General features: G+C 47.7%; 1 protein-coding gene across 12 annotated transcripts in view; it reads right to left on the bottom strand.

Moving 5' to 3' along the window:
* ADGRL3 (adhesion G protein-coupled receptor L3) overlaps positions 1–20,242 on the bottom strand; it is a 1,088,292-nt gene that overhangs the window by 188,541 nt on the left and 879,509 nt on the right. For 4 of the 12 annotated variants that reach the window (XM_073686314.1, XM_073686315.1, XM_073686313.1 and 1 more), the window contains one exon: positions 5,723–5,851. The exons of 5 other annotated variants lie outside the window; for them this stretch is intronic. In XM_073686314.1, coding sequence (XP_073542415.1) covers positions 5,723–5,851 — 129 coding nt within the window. The remainder of the gene's footprint in view (positions 1–5,722; positions 5,852–20,242) is intronic. 3 more of the 12 variants (XM_073686321.1, XM_073686322.1, XM_073686320.1) reach the window with 1 other exon arrangement.

A 20,242-nucleotide genomic window follows, 5' to 3' on the forward strand; every position in this document is an offset into this window, starting at 1 on the left:
TGCTACCAATACAACCTTCAACTCATCACACAAAAATCAAGTTCCCACTCAGTTCCATCATCAGTCAACAGAAAAATAGTGGGTTTTCAAGTCACAGGTAGATCAAAGGCTCTGGAAAAGCAACATGGCTCCATGCCCCCAAATAAAATCCAATGAAATCTGTGCTCTAAATCCAAATGGTGCCCTCTCTTCTGAGCCCTATGGTGTGCCTGAACTGCATTTAACGTCCACATGGATGGTAAATGGATCGGTGAAATGACGCTCTTTCGTTCTTAGGCCTGCCATGTGACCAAAGCAGTAGTTTCCGACAATATATGGGGTACCACCATGTTTGGGAGAATTTGCGCAACAAAATGTTGGCTCCATTTTTTTAAATTAAAAATGAGTAGCTTACATAACATTTTATTGACTAAAATCGAATCCTATATATCCACAGCCCAATGTTATAAAATTGTCTTATGCACCTGTGGGTTCAAAACACTCACTACACCCCTAGATGAATTCCTTGTGAAGTGTAGTTTCCAAAATGGGGTCCATTGAAATTGGATTAGTAGTGAAAGGAATAAAATTATAGGCTTGCAGATCCTGTTTCATTATTGTATTATTTATGTAGCAAAATCAATTATTAGTTAGTAGCACAATAGAATAGTATCTGATAAATTATAAAAAGTGCACTAAATATATAAAAGTAGCCAGCATTTTTCCAACAGTAATAGTAAATATGTAAAGCAAAAAACAACAACAAATAAGCGAAAACAAAAACCCACATAATACTAAAAATATTGTACACATCATAGTGCCATATATCAATTATATATATTGTCCAAATACTGCCAGTGACAGTGCCTATAGAAAATGACCCAAGGTAGAGGTATACACAGTCCAAATAATATGAGCCTTAGTTTACTGCATATTTAACACCAACCATATAGAATAAGGTATTGCCAATAGGATGACAGCCATAGTGCATACATAATGCCACCCATATTGTCCATGTTGCGCCTAGTCTACACTCCTCTTCAATGACAACATAAAGTTCTTTGCTAGCAGTCAACTTTCACCTGTATGTTACTTCTGCTTCCATACTTGCCAGCAGTCCAGAGTCTCTCATGACATTTCTTGAAGTGAATAAGACACCGCACCTTGCTACCTCTTACAGCACCAGATTGTGTGACATGTGAACAACCTGTCCAGACTGTAGTCACCAATAGGTAATTCTCCAGTGGTCAATTTGAGCCTGAATAGATTGTATGTTGGTGTAAAGGTGCGTTTACAATGAAAGAATATCATGAATGAGCAGTCCTAAGAAAGATAAACCTTAAGTATAAACAGTCTGTCGATGACGTCATGAGCGCGCAAAATGATGGTTCGTCGGGTGAAATGATTTTTAAACCTGCTTAAAAATCTTCCTTTTCAGCAGCACATCACCCTGTGTAAACGAGAACAATGGTATCCTATACATAGTTTATGATCTATTACAGAAGTGACATTGACTGTATGTTTGGGGTATGTTTGGAACATTGTTTAGCAGTTTGCCTGTGTAAAAGGGTTGTTAAATGAATGATGTTTGGTAAATATTTACTGACCAGCAGTCGTTTAGTACCGCTTGTCAGTTCAAGTAGACCGACCTTACACGCAATATTCTATGTATTATATTTTCTTGCTTATATAGTACCATTTATTTCAACAGCGACTACAAACATTAGCATCACTGTCCCCATTGGGGCTCACAATGTAAATCCTCTATCAGTATGTCTTTGGAGTGTGGGAGGAAACCAGAGTACCCAGAGAAAACCCACACAAACACAGGGAGAACATACAAACTCCTTGCAGATGTTGTCCTTGGTGGGATTTGAACCTAGGACCCCAGCGCTGTAAAGTCACCATGCTTCTCTGAAATACAGGATATCCAAAAGCATTATATTTTGCATCTAAGCTGCTTTAAATACCCATGATGTGAAGTTCATGGCTGTCCCCCAGTTGGGTGAATTAGCACCAGGTCTAGCTAACAGCTATAGAGAGCAGGTCTCCAGATGTTGACTTTTGTGAGTAGTCCTGCACAGAAGAGCAGATATGAATGCACATATACTGGTGGGGGACTGGAGAAGGACAAGTATAGTAAGCTGGAGATAGGATGATGTTGCTAGTTAGAGAGGTGCTTAAGATAGATGCAATAGTGTGCTTGATGGAAGAATATGGAACGGGGTTAAAATGGGAACCCCTGAATGTAAGTATACTGCCTATAAGGGAAGGAGGCACAAAATATCAGTGCGCTTCCTGTAGGGAAGCTTTGACTGCTATTATGCTGATATTTAGAACCTCATTACTAGCGGGGTGGGTGCTTGGATGTGGCTAATGACCTTCTCTCAGAGCTGAATGTGGCTCAGGGTAAGAGGTCGGGACTCGGGAACCACTGCCTTAGAGATACTAAAAGAAATGTTAAATTAGAATCTTTCCTAAAGAATAACCTCCCATGTTTACACACAAAAAATAATTTTTAAAAGATAATATGGTAAAATGGTAAAAACAGGGAAAAATAATATGCTAAGCCAACAGGGAAAATACATTTTTCCTTTTTTCCTATTGAAATGAGGTAAAAATAAAGAAAGAAAAAAAAAACAGACTAGTAAAGTAGCAGTCCAGGGAATTTTTTTTATTCACTCAGTCACTAGTTTAAATATATATATATATATATATATATATATATATGATAGAAAACAAAATTTCACTGGACTGCTTCTGTAACTGGTAAAGAGATGATGTGAATCTAAAGTTTAATTGCTGTGTAATTATTAGTTATGCTGCTTATTACCATTATTTTTCTCTCAATTTCTTGTCATCTTCATTTAAATCAGTTAACCGAAAGTAAATGTATATGTCTTTGTTTTCATATGCAGGCTAAAAATTTTCCCTGACCAGGTAACAAGTGACACGGGTGTATGGCACTTAAGTAAGCCTAATAATCACACGGCACACTTGCAGGGCAATGTACCATTTCTTTTAAATCCAGCCAAAGAGCGAATTTTGCCTTAAAAATGACAATCTCTTTAACTGGCATCAAGAGGATATTTATTACACTTAAGTACGTAGAGCAATATATTCAAGATAGGTCGGAAAGAGAATATGACACCTGTTTTAAGTTTTTAACATACTTATTAATAGGGCTCATGCACATGGCCATACTAAAAGGGTTATGACAAAGTTGCAGCACATAGTATATCTCATGAAAAAAATATGAAAATATGTGCTGATATCGAAACAAGCAAAAAAAGAAGAGGTCAACTTCTAATCTTGGCCAACCACTTTAAGTATCTGTTTTTAACTGATTTCATTGCATCTATTATGCAGGAATTCTGCTCTAGAAGCATCGATTCTCAGAGCTTATCAAAAAGGCTCCACATAGCAGATTCATAATACTTTAGATGATCTTTAAGGTAGTGGCAACAATTTTGAGGATGACTACCAGATGTTCTTCAGTGGTCATTGAAGTAGACTGTATCCAATACTTAATGACCAATCAGAATGGAGAAATGAAAACTGGACCATGCATCATAAGAAAGGCCCGCGTTTCAGTCCTCCTGAACCTTCATAACAGTCTTCAATAAAGTAAATATAATAAATCAGTAAAGTAATAGTTAAAATTATAACAAAGTTCATAAAGCATACATAAATAGATAAGACAAAATTATCCGTCACACCCTTTTGCAGAGATGGCATAAAATATATGGTATTGAATGAAATAAAGCAGAACTGCTTATGTAAAAAAATGATAGAATAATATTAGAAAATTATTCCATATTCCATGTTTTACATAAGCAGTTCTCCTCTACTCTATTCATGGGGAGTAATTATGTGATGTGATGTCACCATATCTTTTCAATAGATTACGATGGATGAACTTTGAATATATTTATAATCAAAACTTTTATTTTGCTTAATTGTTATTACATTTACTTTATTCAAAGAGGTGATCAAGGTAAGGGACGACAAATCTGTAGGCCATTTATATGATGTGTTCCATCTTTGATTTATATATGTTGAATTGTCAATGAAGGTTACTTAACTTCATTGCACGATTTGAAGTGCCGTGACTCTCTGTACCCCACAGCTTTGGTATTCACCCTATCACTGTGTATCACCTACATTCCAGAGTGCTGACCAATATTCCTCTACCAAATTTAGTGACAAATGATTGATCCCGTAGAGGGTTTTTTGCTGTTTGGTGTAGACAACTGGCCTACACTGAGTTCTGACATCATTCAATCTAACAAGATTAGACTCATACACACTTTAGTTCAAAGAAAATGCAATTCATAAAGTTCACATATAGAATCTCAAATCGGGATCATAGAGGGGATCCCAAGCGGAGAATACTGTCTATGATGTCCATATGTCCTAACACTAAAGGGTTTGTCTTTGAGAGACAACCCCTTAGAGATGGAATGAAAATCCTTACTCAACCAGCATCTTGTCAAAATATAATAATATTTTCCAAAATCTAGCAAAAAGCTTTTCCAGAAGACACTACAATATTGGAGCATATTGGATATTACTGGGGTCACATAAAGCAGTGCTCTAATGTGGTACGTTTTTGCAGCGTGGAAACTAGGTGGTAAAACCTTAATTGTAAGTAAACAACAGCAAACAGCCTAATAAGTGACATATTGTTGAAATCTGTGTTTTAATTCCTACCCCATGCTGTCCTTAGATTACATACCAAAAGCCTTTAAAAGAAATCTGTCACCAGGTTTCTGCTATGTAATCTGGGAGCAGCATGATGTATGGGCTGAGACCCTGATTCCACCGATATTTCACTTGCAGGTCTCCATGCTGTAATTTTTATACAATTACTGTTTTCACTGCTGCAGGTCCTACAGTGCTTAGAATGCTGAGCCCTGTATAACCCCGCCCACATCACTGATTGGCAGATTTCTCTGTACACTGTATATTGACAGTAAGTTGCTAATCAGGGGTGGGGCATTGTTATACAGAAGATGACTAGGAGGCATGAGACACCTAGTCCTGTAGTGATAATCTGCTGATGAAACACTGGTTTATTCTGATTCATTGAAACAGTAACAAGCAGCCCTGTAAGTGACACATCGCTGGAATCAGACTCAGCCTCCACATCATGCTGCTCTCAGTTTACATAGCAAAAACCTGCTAACAGACTCCCTTTAAATACGAGAATTCCCTCTTTTTGCAACAATTACTATTAGTATTCATAAATTAGTAACAAAGCTGTAATAAACTAGACAAAATAAACTAATGATATATAGCCAATAGTTTTGGAGGAGGCCACCAAATCCCACCACGACTAATACACAATCAGAAGACACATGAAAAACTCCTGAAGAACATAATTGATAATCTTCAGAAAGCAGAAAGGTTAGCGATCGTAATAAAAGTAATACAATTGTTAACAAATATGAATTTTTCTCAATATAGAAATGTTTAAAACATAAATCTGGAAAAAGAAAAAAGCTATAAGAACCAATATTACAGTACTAACAGTAGTAAATTGTGCTGCTCCATCCATTAAACTAATTGCAAACCCACAGTGCACTATTTTGATCATTACATTAACATTAATAGTAAGCACTACTGATAAAAGCAGCATGGAGTTGCAAAGAAAGAATAATTGCTAGAAATTTTAAACCATCTATTAAATAGTTACAGAGGGTCTTTTCAACAAAAAAGGTTAAGAGAAACTCAAGCACACCTTGTAATTTGTATATGCTTACAGAAGGGTTGTTATAGACAGCCAATTCCCCGAGCAATGTATTATAGGGATTGTTAGCGCCACGAGGACGAAGCAGTGCATTGGTAATAAGATGATTAGCCATGGCTCCTGGAATAGCCCAATAAAGAGACAAAAGAAAAATCAGTATCAATAATCAGTAATATGTACTCAAAATAACACGTTAACATTAATGTGTGAATAACAACAAAAAGAATCCATTTCAAAGGGCAGGATGGTAAAATGAAAATAAAATGTAGGTAAACTGACAATTATACCACATTTATAGAATAAACAGACAAGACTGAATACACATTGTCAGAAAATAGGCAGTATGTTGTGAAGAGTACGGTGTATCTGTTAAAGTGTTTTCTACGATTTTTCTTGCTGACTAGGGTCATGCAAATTTGTGCAAAATATTAGCTACCCTATATGCAACAGGTATTCTATTCAATCTCATTGCCACAGGTTTAAAAAAATCAAGCCTCGAGCCATTTACTCTGCCATTGTAAAAGAATCGCTCATTTAAAAAGGAAGCTGTCATCAGGTTTTACAATTATAAATTACTGCTACCACCTTTATTGCCTGTTTTACAGTATTTAGGAAATGTATATGAGTCTTCAACCCCCTCTGCATAGCCCCAAAAATATCTTTTATAATGCCCCCATACGACGCAGTCCAGTCCAATGGGTGTCACTGGTCTTGATCCAATGCCTCCACTCTGGTTGCAAACACTGTCCTCTTCATGTGGATGATGTCTGGAACCCTGCTTTATGTGAATGATATGTCCGATGTCATTCACACAGAGTCCCCCAATCATGCTCCTGTGCTCAGTGCAGAGCAAAGTGCTGTAAAGTGCATGCGCCGGCTTTACGTCTGGGTCATCAGCACTATTTGGCCTCTCCTGGATCATGGGCATTACAATACAGCAGGGCAGAACGAAGTACGTCTGCGCAGGAGTGTGATTCAGGACACTGAGTGGATGACGTAAGACACGTCATCCACATTAAGCAGGGTTCCATACATCATCCACATGGAGAGGACAGTGTTTGCAACCAGAATGGAGGCACTGGATCAAGACCAGTGATGCCCATCGGATTGGACCGCATCGTATGAAGGCATTAAAGAAGATTTTTTGGGCTATGCAGAGGAGGTTGGAGACTCATACATCTTCAAAGAACACTGTAAAACACGCAGTAAAGGTGGTGGCTGGTGTATATTGGGAAAACTTGGTGACAGGTTCCCTTTAAAGAGCTCACGGAATTCGGGTGTGCTATTGTAATAGAATGATACCATTGCAACAGTTTCTGCAATATATTTCCTGAATATTAGACCATTAATGGTGAGTGTTTAATTAAAAAGTGAAAATGATATCTTTAGCCAGTAGATGGAAAAATATAAAAATTTGAGAGTACTCAGTGGTTGATACCTTTTAATGGCTATCTGAAAAGATGGTAAAAAAGATGGTAACAAATAGTAAGCTTTTGTGAGTACTCCGATCTCTTCATCAGGCATAATATAACACAAAATCTGAAGAGTCACATGTTTATAAACAACAGGACATAGAACAGTGCAGTAAATATGGGAGCAGTTCATAGATAAGGAATGTGAAAGTTGTATTATCCTCTGATTGAAGTCTGGTGAAGGGTTGTGATGTCCCCAAATTGTCTGAGGAGCACATTCCATAATTGATGTAGAAAGACATAAATCCACATGACACATTCATTCCTGCTCTGAACGTGTCATCAAAGGTCATCATAAGTTTGTACTTGCAGACTCTTCTGTCTCTGAGATTTGAAGTTACCTTTCAATGCTAGCAATTTCATGTCCATAATGCTGGACACCACATTACTTGTGCAGCTGAAAGTACTTGGAATCTTGTAGCCCTGATGTGAGATGGGAGTCTTTACCTTGTCTGTTGTTATTTTAAGTTGACAGAGTTAATTTTTTTCTGGTTGCAGGGAAAGGTTCCTGTTATTGTTGGAGAGAACAAGGTTCCTTCTGACAATGATGCTTCTAAGATTTGGGAGCTGCCTAAAACACAGAAGTGGGGGATCTGGAAATATGGATTTTAATCTGGCAGTAATTTCCGTGCAGCCCCTCTTAAAACTTCCAGATTTGGATTATAGGTGACCACTACTAGAGATACCAAGTTGCTTTCTTCTTTAGTTTTATAATGTAGCAGATGTTTCCTTGACATTCTGGTGGCTCTTGGAATCTGTTTTTTAACTAATGTGTTGTACTTAATTATATGTACCTGTAGCACCCTGAGGATTCGGCTGCTACAGGGGTATTGCACCTCAACCCAGAGGTGTGATATTCCACTCCCGGGTAAGGATGGAGTGTGGACCTGAGCTCGGTAGGCTGCATGCACTACACACATCCCATTTCCGAGGAGCAGACCGACGGTACTCCCACTTAGAAATGTGCAGGTACGACCGAGTCTGTTCCTGGCTGGAGTGGGAGGGGGGTGGTACATCCCAAGTAGTGTAGGGGCAGATAGGGGGAGCAGCCTGGGTAAAGATAGGAGCTCATTGGGTGCTGGTCACCTGAGCTCACACATAGAGGGTGTATATAAGGTGGGCACCATCAAAGATCAGGGTCAGTCTGTCAGAGGAGGAAGAGGAGCAGAGAAGCCCCAGAGAGAGAGAGAGTGGAGCAGAGAAGGAAAGACCCAGAGGAGACAGAGAGAGGACTCTGAGAACCCAAATTCAATCCCCGGGTGAAGAGTCGGCAATAGGGTACCGGATCCCAAGCTGGTGGGGGCAAAAGCACACCCTAGCCAGAGACCGGAGGCCGTGGGCAGCGTCTGCCACGGCCACCCACCACATCCACCCCGAAGGCATACCACGTGGAGGGTCAGGGAACCCAAGGCCAAGGGTGTCCCAACAGAAGGCCCGAGGGAGCTGGACCTGGGTGGATCACTAGTGGGGACGGCCAGAGGAAAGGACAGAAGGAGAGCTCAGGGTCACGCTCCGGACTTGTTTGGGGGTTTGCTGAGTCCAGGACCTGGTGGATGCAGCACGGCTCGGGTGGTCACTTGAAGCTGGAGTGACCGGAACATCAGCAGTGAGTAAATACCCTAAACTGCACAACCCGACTCTGTCTTCACTTAACATCTATGCTGCACCACCACAACCCCCATCCTCTGCACCTGACCCCCTGAGGCTATACCCCACCCGTTGGGGGTTATACTACCAAAAGCTGCACCAACACCATCAGCCTCAGCGGACCCTGCTGCAGCGGCGGCCATAGTGACCGCAATACAACGGGTGGCGTAGTCGACATTAAGAACTTAATAACATCTGTAGGACTGCCACATACAACTGAGCTTGACACCCTGGGCACGGACCGGGTCACAGCCACTCGGAAGACTACAACCCCCATCTGATCCGGCTCCGGGTATTCCCCTAAAGAATATGGCCCAGGGGGCGCGTCAACTTTGGCGTAGTCGGCAGGCTTACGTGCCCGCAACACCCGGGTACTGCGTGCCTGAAGAAAAGAACGAGTTTACCTCAAAAAGAAGTCTCCTGCCGGTTCCGGAGGGTCCCCGCCATCGGACTCCATCACAGGTCGATTCCCGCCGGTTGTCCGCCATTAACAGCTTTTTCCCGCCATCTGCAGAGTTTCCCGCCACTGGGAAGCGATTCCCGCCATTTCCGAAGATTTCCCGCCTTGCCAGAGCGGACGCCATTATGGGCGTGCCAGAGGGTGGCGAGAGGCCACCTCCCATCGTGGGCCAGGACCGAAAATGGCGCCAAAAGTGGAAACCGCCCCCACCAACAGAGACTGTGATGCTAGAGGTGTCTGTCAGCGTGAAAGAACAGCCCCTGGAGCTGACAGTCACCAAGTGGCCCCGGGACCGCCCTCGAGGTGGGAGGAGACGAAAGGAGAGAGCAAAGATGGGTGTCGCTTGGAGCAGTCTGGAGAGAGCGCACCCGGAGGCAAGAAGCCTGGAGAAGAATATCGGAGGAGCTTACCCGGAGATGGCGAGAAAGCAGAGCAGCACCGGCCCGCTGGCCAGGAGCCTGCTGGAGACAACTGAAGGAGAGCAGAGCAGCACCGACCCGTTGGTCAGGAGCCTGCTGGAAACAACGACCCCACTAGGCCTAGTGGAGGTCCTAGCACAGCTCCCCCGAGACCGGGAGTGTGCACAGACCGCTCTGGAGGGCCTCGCAAGGAGGATGGCCCGGGTGCAGCGAGAGACGTTGGCGGAGTGGAGCCGTGAGATGGCCCAGCAGACCGAGACCTGTCAGCGGAGCACGCCGCCCGAGACGAGGAAACAGACCGCCTCTGAGGATGGCGCGGGAGGATTGAAGGCCGGAGACGGCGCCGAGAAGGGAGCTGAACGAGTGGAGGCAGGTAAAGGGGACGTCTATACCCCAAACCGGGAAACCGCGTACCTGCCCCAGCTCCCCGTCGCAGAGCCCGAAGTCTATCCTGCCGTGCCCGTCGCTGCAACGTCACCGCCGCAGAATAGGCCTCAAACGGGAGCCGCGACCCCTGTGACGTCACACGCCTCGACCCCGAGCGTGACCAAGCAGGAAGTACCACCAGCCTGGTCGCAAGGCCTAGTACCCCCGGGCGCCGCAATACCAACAGCGCCCCCTACCTCCGCGGAGCCCCCGGCCTGGTCGCAGGGCCAAGTAGCCCAGGGCGCTGCCGTCCTTACGGTGCCCTTTACCTTCCAGATACCCCAGGCCTGGCCGCAAGGCCCGGGCAACCCGGGCGCCACCACCACCGCGCCCATAAAATCAAGAGTGCCGCATCTGGGAGAAGATCTGTTTGCCCAGCATACGTGCCCGAACGGGTCTGAAACTGAAACTGTCCACAAAGAAAGAGCAGGAGGACGCCGTCGTTGAGTACGGTAGAGAGAGACTGTATATAGTTGCCCGTCGGGGCACAGTGAACTGCTGATAATATAGTCCCCGTTGGGACCAGCAAGTGTGAACTGTTTATCCCTTAAACCCCACTGACCGAGGACTGAGAGCGGTCATCCCATTCCTCCCCAATACCTGGCCGAGGACTGAGAGCGGCCACCTTCCCTTTTTGTATACAGTTGCGCGTCCTAAAGCGCCCCTACCGGTTTTATAGGAAAACCAGTTTTCTAGAGAGACTGTCGCACTTTACCCGGTCACACGTTGCACAGTGACCGGAGGAGGAGCCAGAGGCGACGAGAATGTTTTATATGAAAAGTTTTATGCTAATATATGTTGTTTTATATGTTTTATATGTTTATGCAAAAATTTGTATGTTTTTGGTGTTATGTCTTACAGCCCGAGGATGTGCTGTGATTTACCAGGGGGGAATGTAGCACCCTGAGGATTCGGCTGCTACAGGGGTATTGCACCTCAACCCAGAGGTGTGATATTCCACTCCCGGGTAAGGATGGAGTGTGGACCTGAGCTCGGTAGGCTGCATGCACTACACACATCCCATTTCCGAGGAGCAGACCGACGGTACTCCCACTTAGAAATGTGCAGGTACGACCGAGTCTGTTCCTGGCTGGAGTGGGAGGGGGGTGGTACATCCCAAGTAGTGTAGGGGCAGATAGGGGGAGCAGCCTGGGTAAAGATAGGAGCTCATTGGGTGCTGGTCACCTGAGCTCACACATAGAGGGTGTATATAAGGTGGGCACCATCAAAGATCAGGGTCAGTCTGTCAGAGGAGGAAGAGGAGCAGAGAAGCCCCAGAGAGAGAGAGAGAGTGGAGCAGAGAAGGAAAGACCCAGAGGAGACAGAGAGAGGACTCTGAGAACCCAAATTCAATCCCCGGGTGAAGAGTCGGCAATAGGGTACCGGATCCCAAGCTGGTGGGGGCAAAAGCACACCCTAGCCAGAGACCGGAGGCCGTGGGCAGCGTCTGCCACGGCCACCCACCACATCCACCCCGAAGGCATACCACGTGGAGGGTCAGGGAACCCAAGGCCAAGGGTGTCCCAACAGAAGGCCCGAGGGAGCTGGACCTGGGTGGATCACTAGTGGGGACGGCCAGAGGAAAGGACAGAAGGAGAGCTCAGGGTCACGCTCCGGACTTGTTTGGGGGTTTGCTGAGTCCAGGACCTGGTGGACGCAGCACGGCTCGGGTGGTCACTTGAAGCTGGAGTGACCGGAACATCAGCAGTGAGTAAATACCCTAAACTGCACAACCCGACTCTGTCTTCACTTAACATCTATGCTGCACCACCACAACCCCCATCCTCTGCACCTGACCCCCTGAGGCTATACCCCACCCGTTGGGGGTTATACTACCAAAAGCTGCACCAACACCATCAGCCTCAGCGGACCCTGCTGCAGCGGCGGCCATAGTGACCGCAATACAACGGGTGGCGTAGTCGACATTAAGAACTTAATAACATCTGTAGGACTGCCACATACAACTGAGCTTGACACCCTGGGCACGGACCGGGTCACAGCCACTCGGAAGACTACAACCCCCATCTGATCCGGCTCCGGGTATTCCCCTAAAGAATATGGCCCAGGGGGCGCGTCATACCAAATGTCCACTGGGGGTTTATATGTAGGAAAGACAGGGCAAAAACTTAGAACAAGGAAGAATTCTCATCGCCACAGAATTGAAGAAGAAAGAATAGATCTACCTATGGCCAAACATTTTTGGACCGTGATCACAGCATCATGGACATGAAATTGCTAGCACTGAAAGGTAACCTCAGAGAGACAGATGAGTATGGGAGTAAAAATTGTGACAACCTTTGAGACTCTCGGATCGGGAATGAACGTGTCGCATGGATTTATGTCTTTCGACATCAACTAAGGAATGTGCTCCTCAGACCAAATGGGGGCATCACAATCCTGGACCAGACCTCAATCAGGGGACAAAAAACTCAGTCTGGTAAAGCGATTTGCTCGGCTCTCCTGAGGCAGACAGAGGACACACGGTTCGGGTGAAACTTCCTGCGAGTTTATTATGCGGCATAAACTCTAGCAGTGTCCCATAAAAATAAACAGGCCCTCTCTGGGTTAACGGGAAAACAAAAGAGAAAGTACAACAGAGTCTATTAGCAAGCAAGGCTCGGCCTGCTCCAGGTAGCACAGCGAAGTCTTCATCAACACCTGTCCGCCAGTGTTGCTCTCTGGCTTCAGCCCAACGCAGCCTGAAGACTTCCCTCTCCAGACGACACACTACTCAGAGAAAAAAATTGACTGAACATTTAAACCTTGCTCAGCCACACCCTGAGGGGAGGAAGGGGAATGGCCTCCCGCCCTCTGCCATTCCCATAAAACTACACCCTTTAAGTGAGTTAATCTCCAGCATTTAACATGCTGGCAGAAAGTTTATTGGTTTCAGATCATACAGGCTTGCAACCTGTGTGACACATACCACCAGGGGTGGATTAAGAGTAGCAAGGGCCCCGGGCAGTTTAGAAGGCGCGGGCCCCCCCACCCCACACACACACACACCTGATTTATCACGTGACATGTCACATGATCCCCTGTGATAGATCATGTGATAGTTCACGTGAAATTAATTTGGCACAATATTAATTATAATATTTTTTTTTTAGGCTGTGTGCCCACTATGCGTTTTTTAAGCGTTTCCACAGCGGCAATTCCGCTGCAGAAATGCTTAAAAAACGCTTGGTAGAAGGTCTGCCATGTTCCCCAATGATAATCCGCATGTGCTGTGCACATGCTGCTGAAATTTCCGCTGTGGATTATCATTGCGGAAAAATCCGCAGCACTGGCAATTATTTTGCGGAAGCGCGGCCGCCATTGACTTGCATTGGAACGCATGGAATCCGCATCACTGCATCTGTACATGCAGAATCCATGTGTTTCAATGTGCGGATGGTACCCGGGTTTGGAGAAGAGGAGACTCTCCTCCAGACCCGGGTACCATAGAACCTTTAAAAAAAATAAATAAAATAAAAAATAAGTATTATACTTACCTTCTGATGGCCCCCGGTGTCTTTATCCGATGCGTCCTGGCTTGCCGGTAGCTCGCGATGGTCTGAAAAGGGCCTGCCGTGACGTCATTTAGTCATGTGACGGGTCACGCGACCGCTGATGTCGGCAGGCCATCAGAAGGTAAGTATATATTTATTTTTTACCATGCTTTTACGGTCACACTATATAAATCCGTACCGTTTGCATGGATTTATATGGTGTGACCAAGTTGTCAAGCACTTTCCAAGTGATGCTAAAATCGCTTGGAAAGAGCTTGTCAACCCGCATGCGGAAATGCATGTGAAGAACGCTTCACATCCGCATGTCCCTGGCAGGAAAAACGCACGTACAATCCGAATGCGTTTTTTCTGCCAGGGAGATGCAGAAATGCTCAAAAAAAATCCGGAGCATTTCTGCATCGTGGGCACATAGCCTTACATTAATTGTATGACTCAATATTGAGCACATGCAACCATCTATACACAGCAGGAGGCCGCACGGAGCCATCTATACACGGCAGGAGGCCGCACGTAGCCATCTATACACAGCGGGAGGCCGCACGTAGCCATCTATACACAGCGGGAGGCCACACGGCGCCATCCATACACAGAGGGAGGCCGCACGGCGCCATCCATACACAGCGGGAGGCCGCACGGCGCCATCTATACACAGCGGGAGGCCGCACGGCGCCATCTATACACAGCGGGAGGCCGCACGTAGCCATCTGTATACAGCGGGAGGCCGCACGGAGCCATCTATACACAGCGGGAGGCCGCACGGAGCCATCTATGCACAGCGGGAGGCCACACGGAGCCATCTAGACACAGCGGGAGGCCGCACGGAGCCATCTAGACACAGGGTGAGGCCGCACGGAGCCATCTAGACACAGCGGGAGGCCGCACGGAGCCATCTAGACACAGCGGGAGGCCGCACGGAGCCATCTAGACACAGCGGGAGGCCGCACGGAGCCATCTATACACAGCAGGGAGCCCGCACGGAGCCATCTAGACACAGCGGGAGGCCACACTGTGCCATCTATACACAGCAGGGAGCCGCACGGTGCCATCTATACACAGCGGGAGGCCGCACGGAGCCCCCTCCAGAGACAGCAGGAGGCCGCACAGCGCCATCTAAACTCAGCAGGGAGCCGCACGGAGCCATCTATACACAGCAGGGAGCCATCTATACACAGCAGGGAGCTGCACGGTGCCATCTATACACAGCAGGAGGCCGCACGGAGCCATCTATACACAGCGGGAGGCCACACGGTGCCATCTATACACAGCGGGAGGCCGCACGGTGCCATCTATACACAGCAGGGAGCTGCATGGTGCCATCTATACACAGCGGGAAGCCGCACGGTGCCAGCTATACACAGCAGGGAGCTGCATGGTGCCATCTATACACAGCGGGAGGCCGCACGGCCCCCCCTCCAGAGACAGCAGGAGGCCACACGGCGCCATCTATACTCAGCAGGAGGCCGCACGCAGTCACACACACAAACATATACAGACATACACATACATGCATAAACACATTTGAAACACAAAAATACATATAAACAGACATCACACAATGATATCTGCCTATACATACATACACATACACACACTCACTCTCAAACATACACACTCACTCACTCACCATCCCCCGGCTCGGCTCCAGTCCTCCTGGCTTCTGCTCCTCTCTGGTGGTAAGTAGCAGTGCAGGCCGGGCGCGCACTGCGTGACGTCACAGCTAGGAGACACGGCGGCGCACAGGGCCGTGTCTCCTAGCAGTGACGCGGCCGGGCCAGCACAGGGAAGTTAACTGCTGCAGTGCGGCCCGGCCGAAGAAGAAGCAGCGGCGGCCGCTGCTGGGGGAGTGGTCCGGGGCCCCCCCCCGCCACTGTCTGCCGGTATGTCCCACGGGGCCACACATATAATGAGGGCAATCCGGCCATAGCCCCCCCCGGAGCCCCGGGCCCCCTGGAGACCCGAGGCCCCAGGCGGTAGCCCGGATTGCCCTCATTATAATCCGCCTATGCATACCACCCCTCATATATCATACCAGTAACTGTCACATAATGCCCTCCTCTGCCCAAAGCCGGGGTTTTTGGCACTTTCTGATACCAGGCAGGGAATCCTAGAGAGGACATCCGCGTTCCTGTGTAACTTGCCGGGCCTATGCTCCACGTGAAAGTTAAAATTCTGAAGACCTAGGAACCATTTAGTTACCCTGGCATTTTTACCCCTCCTTTCCCTTAACCATCTCAAAGGGGCATGGTCTGACACCAACTTAAACTTCCGGCCTAGTAGGTAATATCTTATAGTATCTATGGACCACTTTATGGCTAAACACTCTTTTTCCACTATTGCGTAGTTCTTCTCACAGTGCGAACGTTTCCGGCTCAGGTAGAGAATGGGATGTTCTTCCCCATTTATCTCTTGAGAGAGTAAGGCTCCTAGACCAACCTCTGGAGCGTCTGTCTGGACCACAAACTCATTCTTGAGGTCTGGTGCAACCAAGACTGCCTGCTTAAACAGTGCTAGCTTCAACTGTTGAAACGCAGTCTCTGGTTCCTCCGTCCATTTCACCATGGTTGATCTGATGCCTTTTAGGAGATCCGTCAGTGGCGTGGCCATCATGGCAAAAATTCTGGATAAACCGCCGGTAATATCTTACCATTCCCAGGAATGCTCTTACTTGCTTCTTGGAGAGCGGTTGCGACCAGGTCTGGATTGGCTCCACTTTATTGACTTGAGGCTTTATTTCGCCTCTCCCAACGACATAGCTCAAGTACTGGGTCTCCTCTTTCCCAACAGCACATTTTCTCAGATTTACAGTAAATCCCGCCTTTCTCAGCGCATCCAGAACGGCCTGCAGTTTAGGTAGATGACTAGCCCAGTCTGGGCTAAAGACTACAATGTCGTCAAGGTAGGTTGCGGCATACTTCTTATGTGGGGCTAGGATCCGATCGATAGCCCTCTGGAAGGTGGCTGGGGCCCCCTGTTGTCTGAACGGCATCCGAGTGTATTGAAAGCACCCATCAGGTGTCGAGAAAGCCGTCTGCTCCTTGGCCGTCTGGGTCATGGGGATCTGCCAGTAGCCCTTCGTCAAGTCAAGAGTGGTGATGTACCTTGCCGGTCCAAGCCTCTCAATGAGTTCATCAATGCAGGGCATTGGGTACGGGTCACACTGGATACCTCATTAAGCCAGCGGTAGTCATTACAAAACCTCCACTCTCCATTCGGTTTTGGCACGAGGACGATTGGGCTCGACCACCCACTCTTTGACTCCTCTATCACCCCGAGGTCTAGCATCCTCTTCACCTCGTCGGAGATTACCTCCCGGCGTGCTTCCGGAATCCGGTACGGCTTCAGATTCACTCTTACATGTGGCTCTGTCAGCACGTCAAGCTCTACCACCTGAGTATGCCCAAGCAACTCTGAGAACAACTCCCAATTTCACTGTAGTAGTTTTTGACACTGTTGCTTCTGGGCCGGCGATAGAGTCTCTGCTTTAATGACCTTTTCCACCTTACCTTCGGGAGCGGCTCCTAGGCAAGGAGTTTCCACAGGTTCCCGGTCCCGCCATGGCCTGAGAAAGTTCACATGGTATACTTGGTGCGGCTTTCTTCGACCAGGCTGGTGGACTTTGTAATTAACTTCACTGACTTTCTCCACCACCTCGTACAGGCCTTGTCATTTGGCCAGGAACTTGCTCTCGACTGTAGGGATTAGCACCAAAACAAGGTCCCCGGGCTGGAACTGCCTCAGCCTCGCCGATCGATTATAGACCCTTGCCTGGGCTTCATGTGCCTGGAGGAGATGCGCTTTCACGATCGGCATCACTTTTGCTATTCTTTCCTGCATCTGGGTGACATGTTCAAGGATGCTCTGGTGTGGCGTAACCTCGGCTTCCCAGGTTTCCTTAGCGATATCCAGGAGCCCTCGCGGATGTCGTCCATACAGAGGCTCAAACGGAGAAAAACCGGTAGAGGCTCGTGGAACCTCCCTTACCGAGAAGAGTAGGAAAGGCAGCAGGTAGTCCCAGTCATGGCCATCCTTCTCTACGACTTTCTTGAGCATCACTTTCAGGGTCTTGTTAAAGAGCTGTACTAAGCCGTCTGTCTGCGGATGGTAAACAGAAATTCGCAGTTGGGTAATCTGGAGGACCTTGCACAGCTCCTTCATTAACTTGCTCATGAACGGGGTCCCTTGGTCCGTTAGGATTTCCTTCGACAGATCGGTCCTGGCAAATATATGGACAAGCTCTCTAGCTATGCATTTACTTGAAGAATTTCTTAGCGGTACTGTTTCTGGATACCGGGTCGCATAGTCCATGATCACCAGAATGTATTGGTGGCCTTGGGCTAACTTGACTAAGGGCCACACTAGGTCCATAGCAATCCTCTCAAAGGGGAACTCTATCACCGGCAGTGGGACTAATGGACTACGGAAGTGGGAAGAGGGAGCGGTTATTTGGCAGGTGGGGCAGGATCTACAAAAGTTGAGAATTTCTTGGTAACACCCAGGCCAATAAAACCTTTGTAAAATCCTCTCCTGAGTTTTCTCGAAACCTAGGTGTCCCCCCCAGAACATGTGAATGGGCCATATCCAGTACCCTCCGTATGTATGGTCCCAGCACTAACAGCTGTTCCACTGTCTCACCAACCCTTAGTTTAGCCACCCAATACAGCAAATCCCCCTGAACTGCAAAGTGGGGGAACCTGGTATCGGCTCCCGGCTCTTGGGCAACCCCAGTAAATACAGTAACCTAGTCATACGCCCCGTTTAAGGTCAGGTCCTGAACTTGAGTAGTCCCAAAGTTCTCTCCGGACACATCTAACTCAGGGAGGTCAGCCTCCATGGTCACCGTCTCGCCTTCATCGCCGGCAAGGACGCACAGTGGAAACTCATCCACTTGAGACTTTGTCGGGGGTTCTTCTCCAGGGAACTAGCTTTTGCCCACGCTACTTAGTCCGGTTCCCTTCCCCCACAAGTCCCAGAATAAAGAAAAATCATGGCCCAGTATGACGGGATGTATCAGGTCCTTAACCACCTTGACTTTGTGGGACTGGGCACCACAGTCTGTTCCCACTGTCACTGTGGCCACGGGATAGTCCTTGGCATCCCCATGAATGAACCGAACGCCCACAGTTTTGTAAGGGATCAACTGGTGGGGAAGGGTAGCTCTGATTAAGGTCACCAGACTCCCAGAGTCCAACAGTCTAAGCACCTTTACCCCATTAACGGACACGGCACACGCTTGCGTCCCCTCGCCGGCTCGACAGTCCATACTGCAGGCTGGATAAGCATAATAGGAGACCTGTCTGCCTAGGCTGCAGTCCATGGGCTCAGGGGACATATGACACCTGGCGGCTACGTGCCCAGGGTTGTGACACCGCCAACAGACTATATCTTTCACAACAGTCCTTGTGGCACCTTCAGTGGGAGTGGAACGCCCCATAGTGGTGGCTCTAGACCCCTTCCGTGGTGAACCCGCCCCCTTTTGGGTATCCCAGTACGGAGAAGTGACTATATCTGGTTTCCCGAGGGATTTATCAACCACCTGGTACCTCTCTACCAGGCCGATGAAGTCATCTGCGTTCTGGGCAACCCAACTCTGTAACGACTTGGGAAGGGAGTGTACGAACCTATCAATCACCACCCGCTCGACCCTCTGGGCCGGAGTGGAGGACTCTGGCTGCAACCACTTCTGAACGAGATGCAGTAGATTAAACATCTGTGAGCGAGGAGGTTTGTTGCTGGCATACGCTCAGTGGTGGACTCGTTGGGCTCTCACCGCCATATTCACTCCCAAGCGTGCCAAGATCTGTGTCTTTAGCTTGGCATATTCCTAGGCATCCTGCAATGCCAGGTCATAGTATGCCTTTTGGGGTTCACCCAACAAATATGGCGCCAGAACCTCTGCCCACTGTTCTGGTGGAAGTCTGTCCCAATCAGCCACCCTCTCAAAGACTGTCAGAAATGGTTCTACATCATCTCCGGGGGTCATCTTCTGCATGGCCCGTCTTACCGCCTTCCTGACGTGGGAGTCATCAGTCTGCCCTGGAGATGGGGCGGTTGCCCTGCCCTGGATGGCGTCCGCCAGAAGCTGTATCTGTTGTTGCTGCTCCTGCTGGTTCTGCTGCGCCTTTTGCTGCAACTGGATCTGTTGCACCAACAGTTTGGTTGCCTACTGGAGCTGCTGCTGGCTCTGAAAATGCTGCTGGTGCATTTGTAGTTGGCTCTGCACCAGGCGCTTAATGAGCTCCTCCATGCTGCCGAATTTCTCTGACTGACTGCCAGACTTCTCTGGCTGGCTGGCGGCCTTCACCCAGGACATACACCAGTCTCTGTGGCAGGTACACGTGTTCCCGGAATTTTGCATGCACTCTCACACCAAATGTCGTAAAGCGACTTGCTCGGCTCTCCGGAGGCAGACAGAGGACACACGGTTCGGGTAAAACTTCCTGCGGGTTTATTATGCGGCATAAACTCCAGCAATGTCCCATAAAAATAAATAGGCCCTCTCAGGGGTTAACGGGAAAACAAAAGAGAAAGTACAACAGAGTCTATTAGCAAGCAAGGCTCGGCCTGCTCCAGGTAGC

Source organism: Phyllobates terribilis, unplaced genomic scaffold (genome assembly GCF_046119375.1).
Source record: "Phyllobates terribilis strain yellow unplaced genomic scaffold, ASM4611937v1 Scaffold_1__5_contigs__length_1240528914, whole genome shotgun sequence".
NCBI lineage: Eukaryota > Metazoa > Chordata > Amphibia > Anura > Dendrobatidae > Phyllobates > Phyllobates terribilis.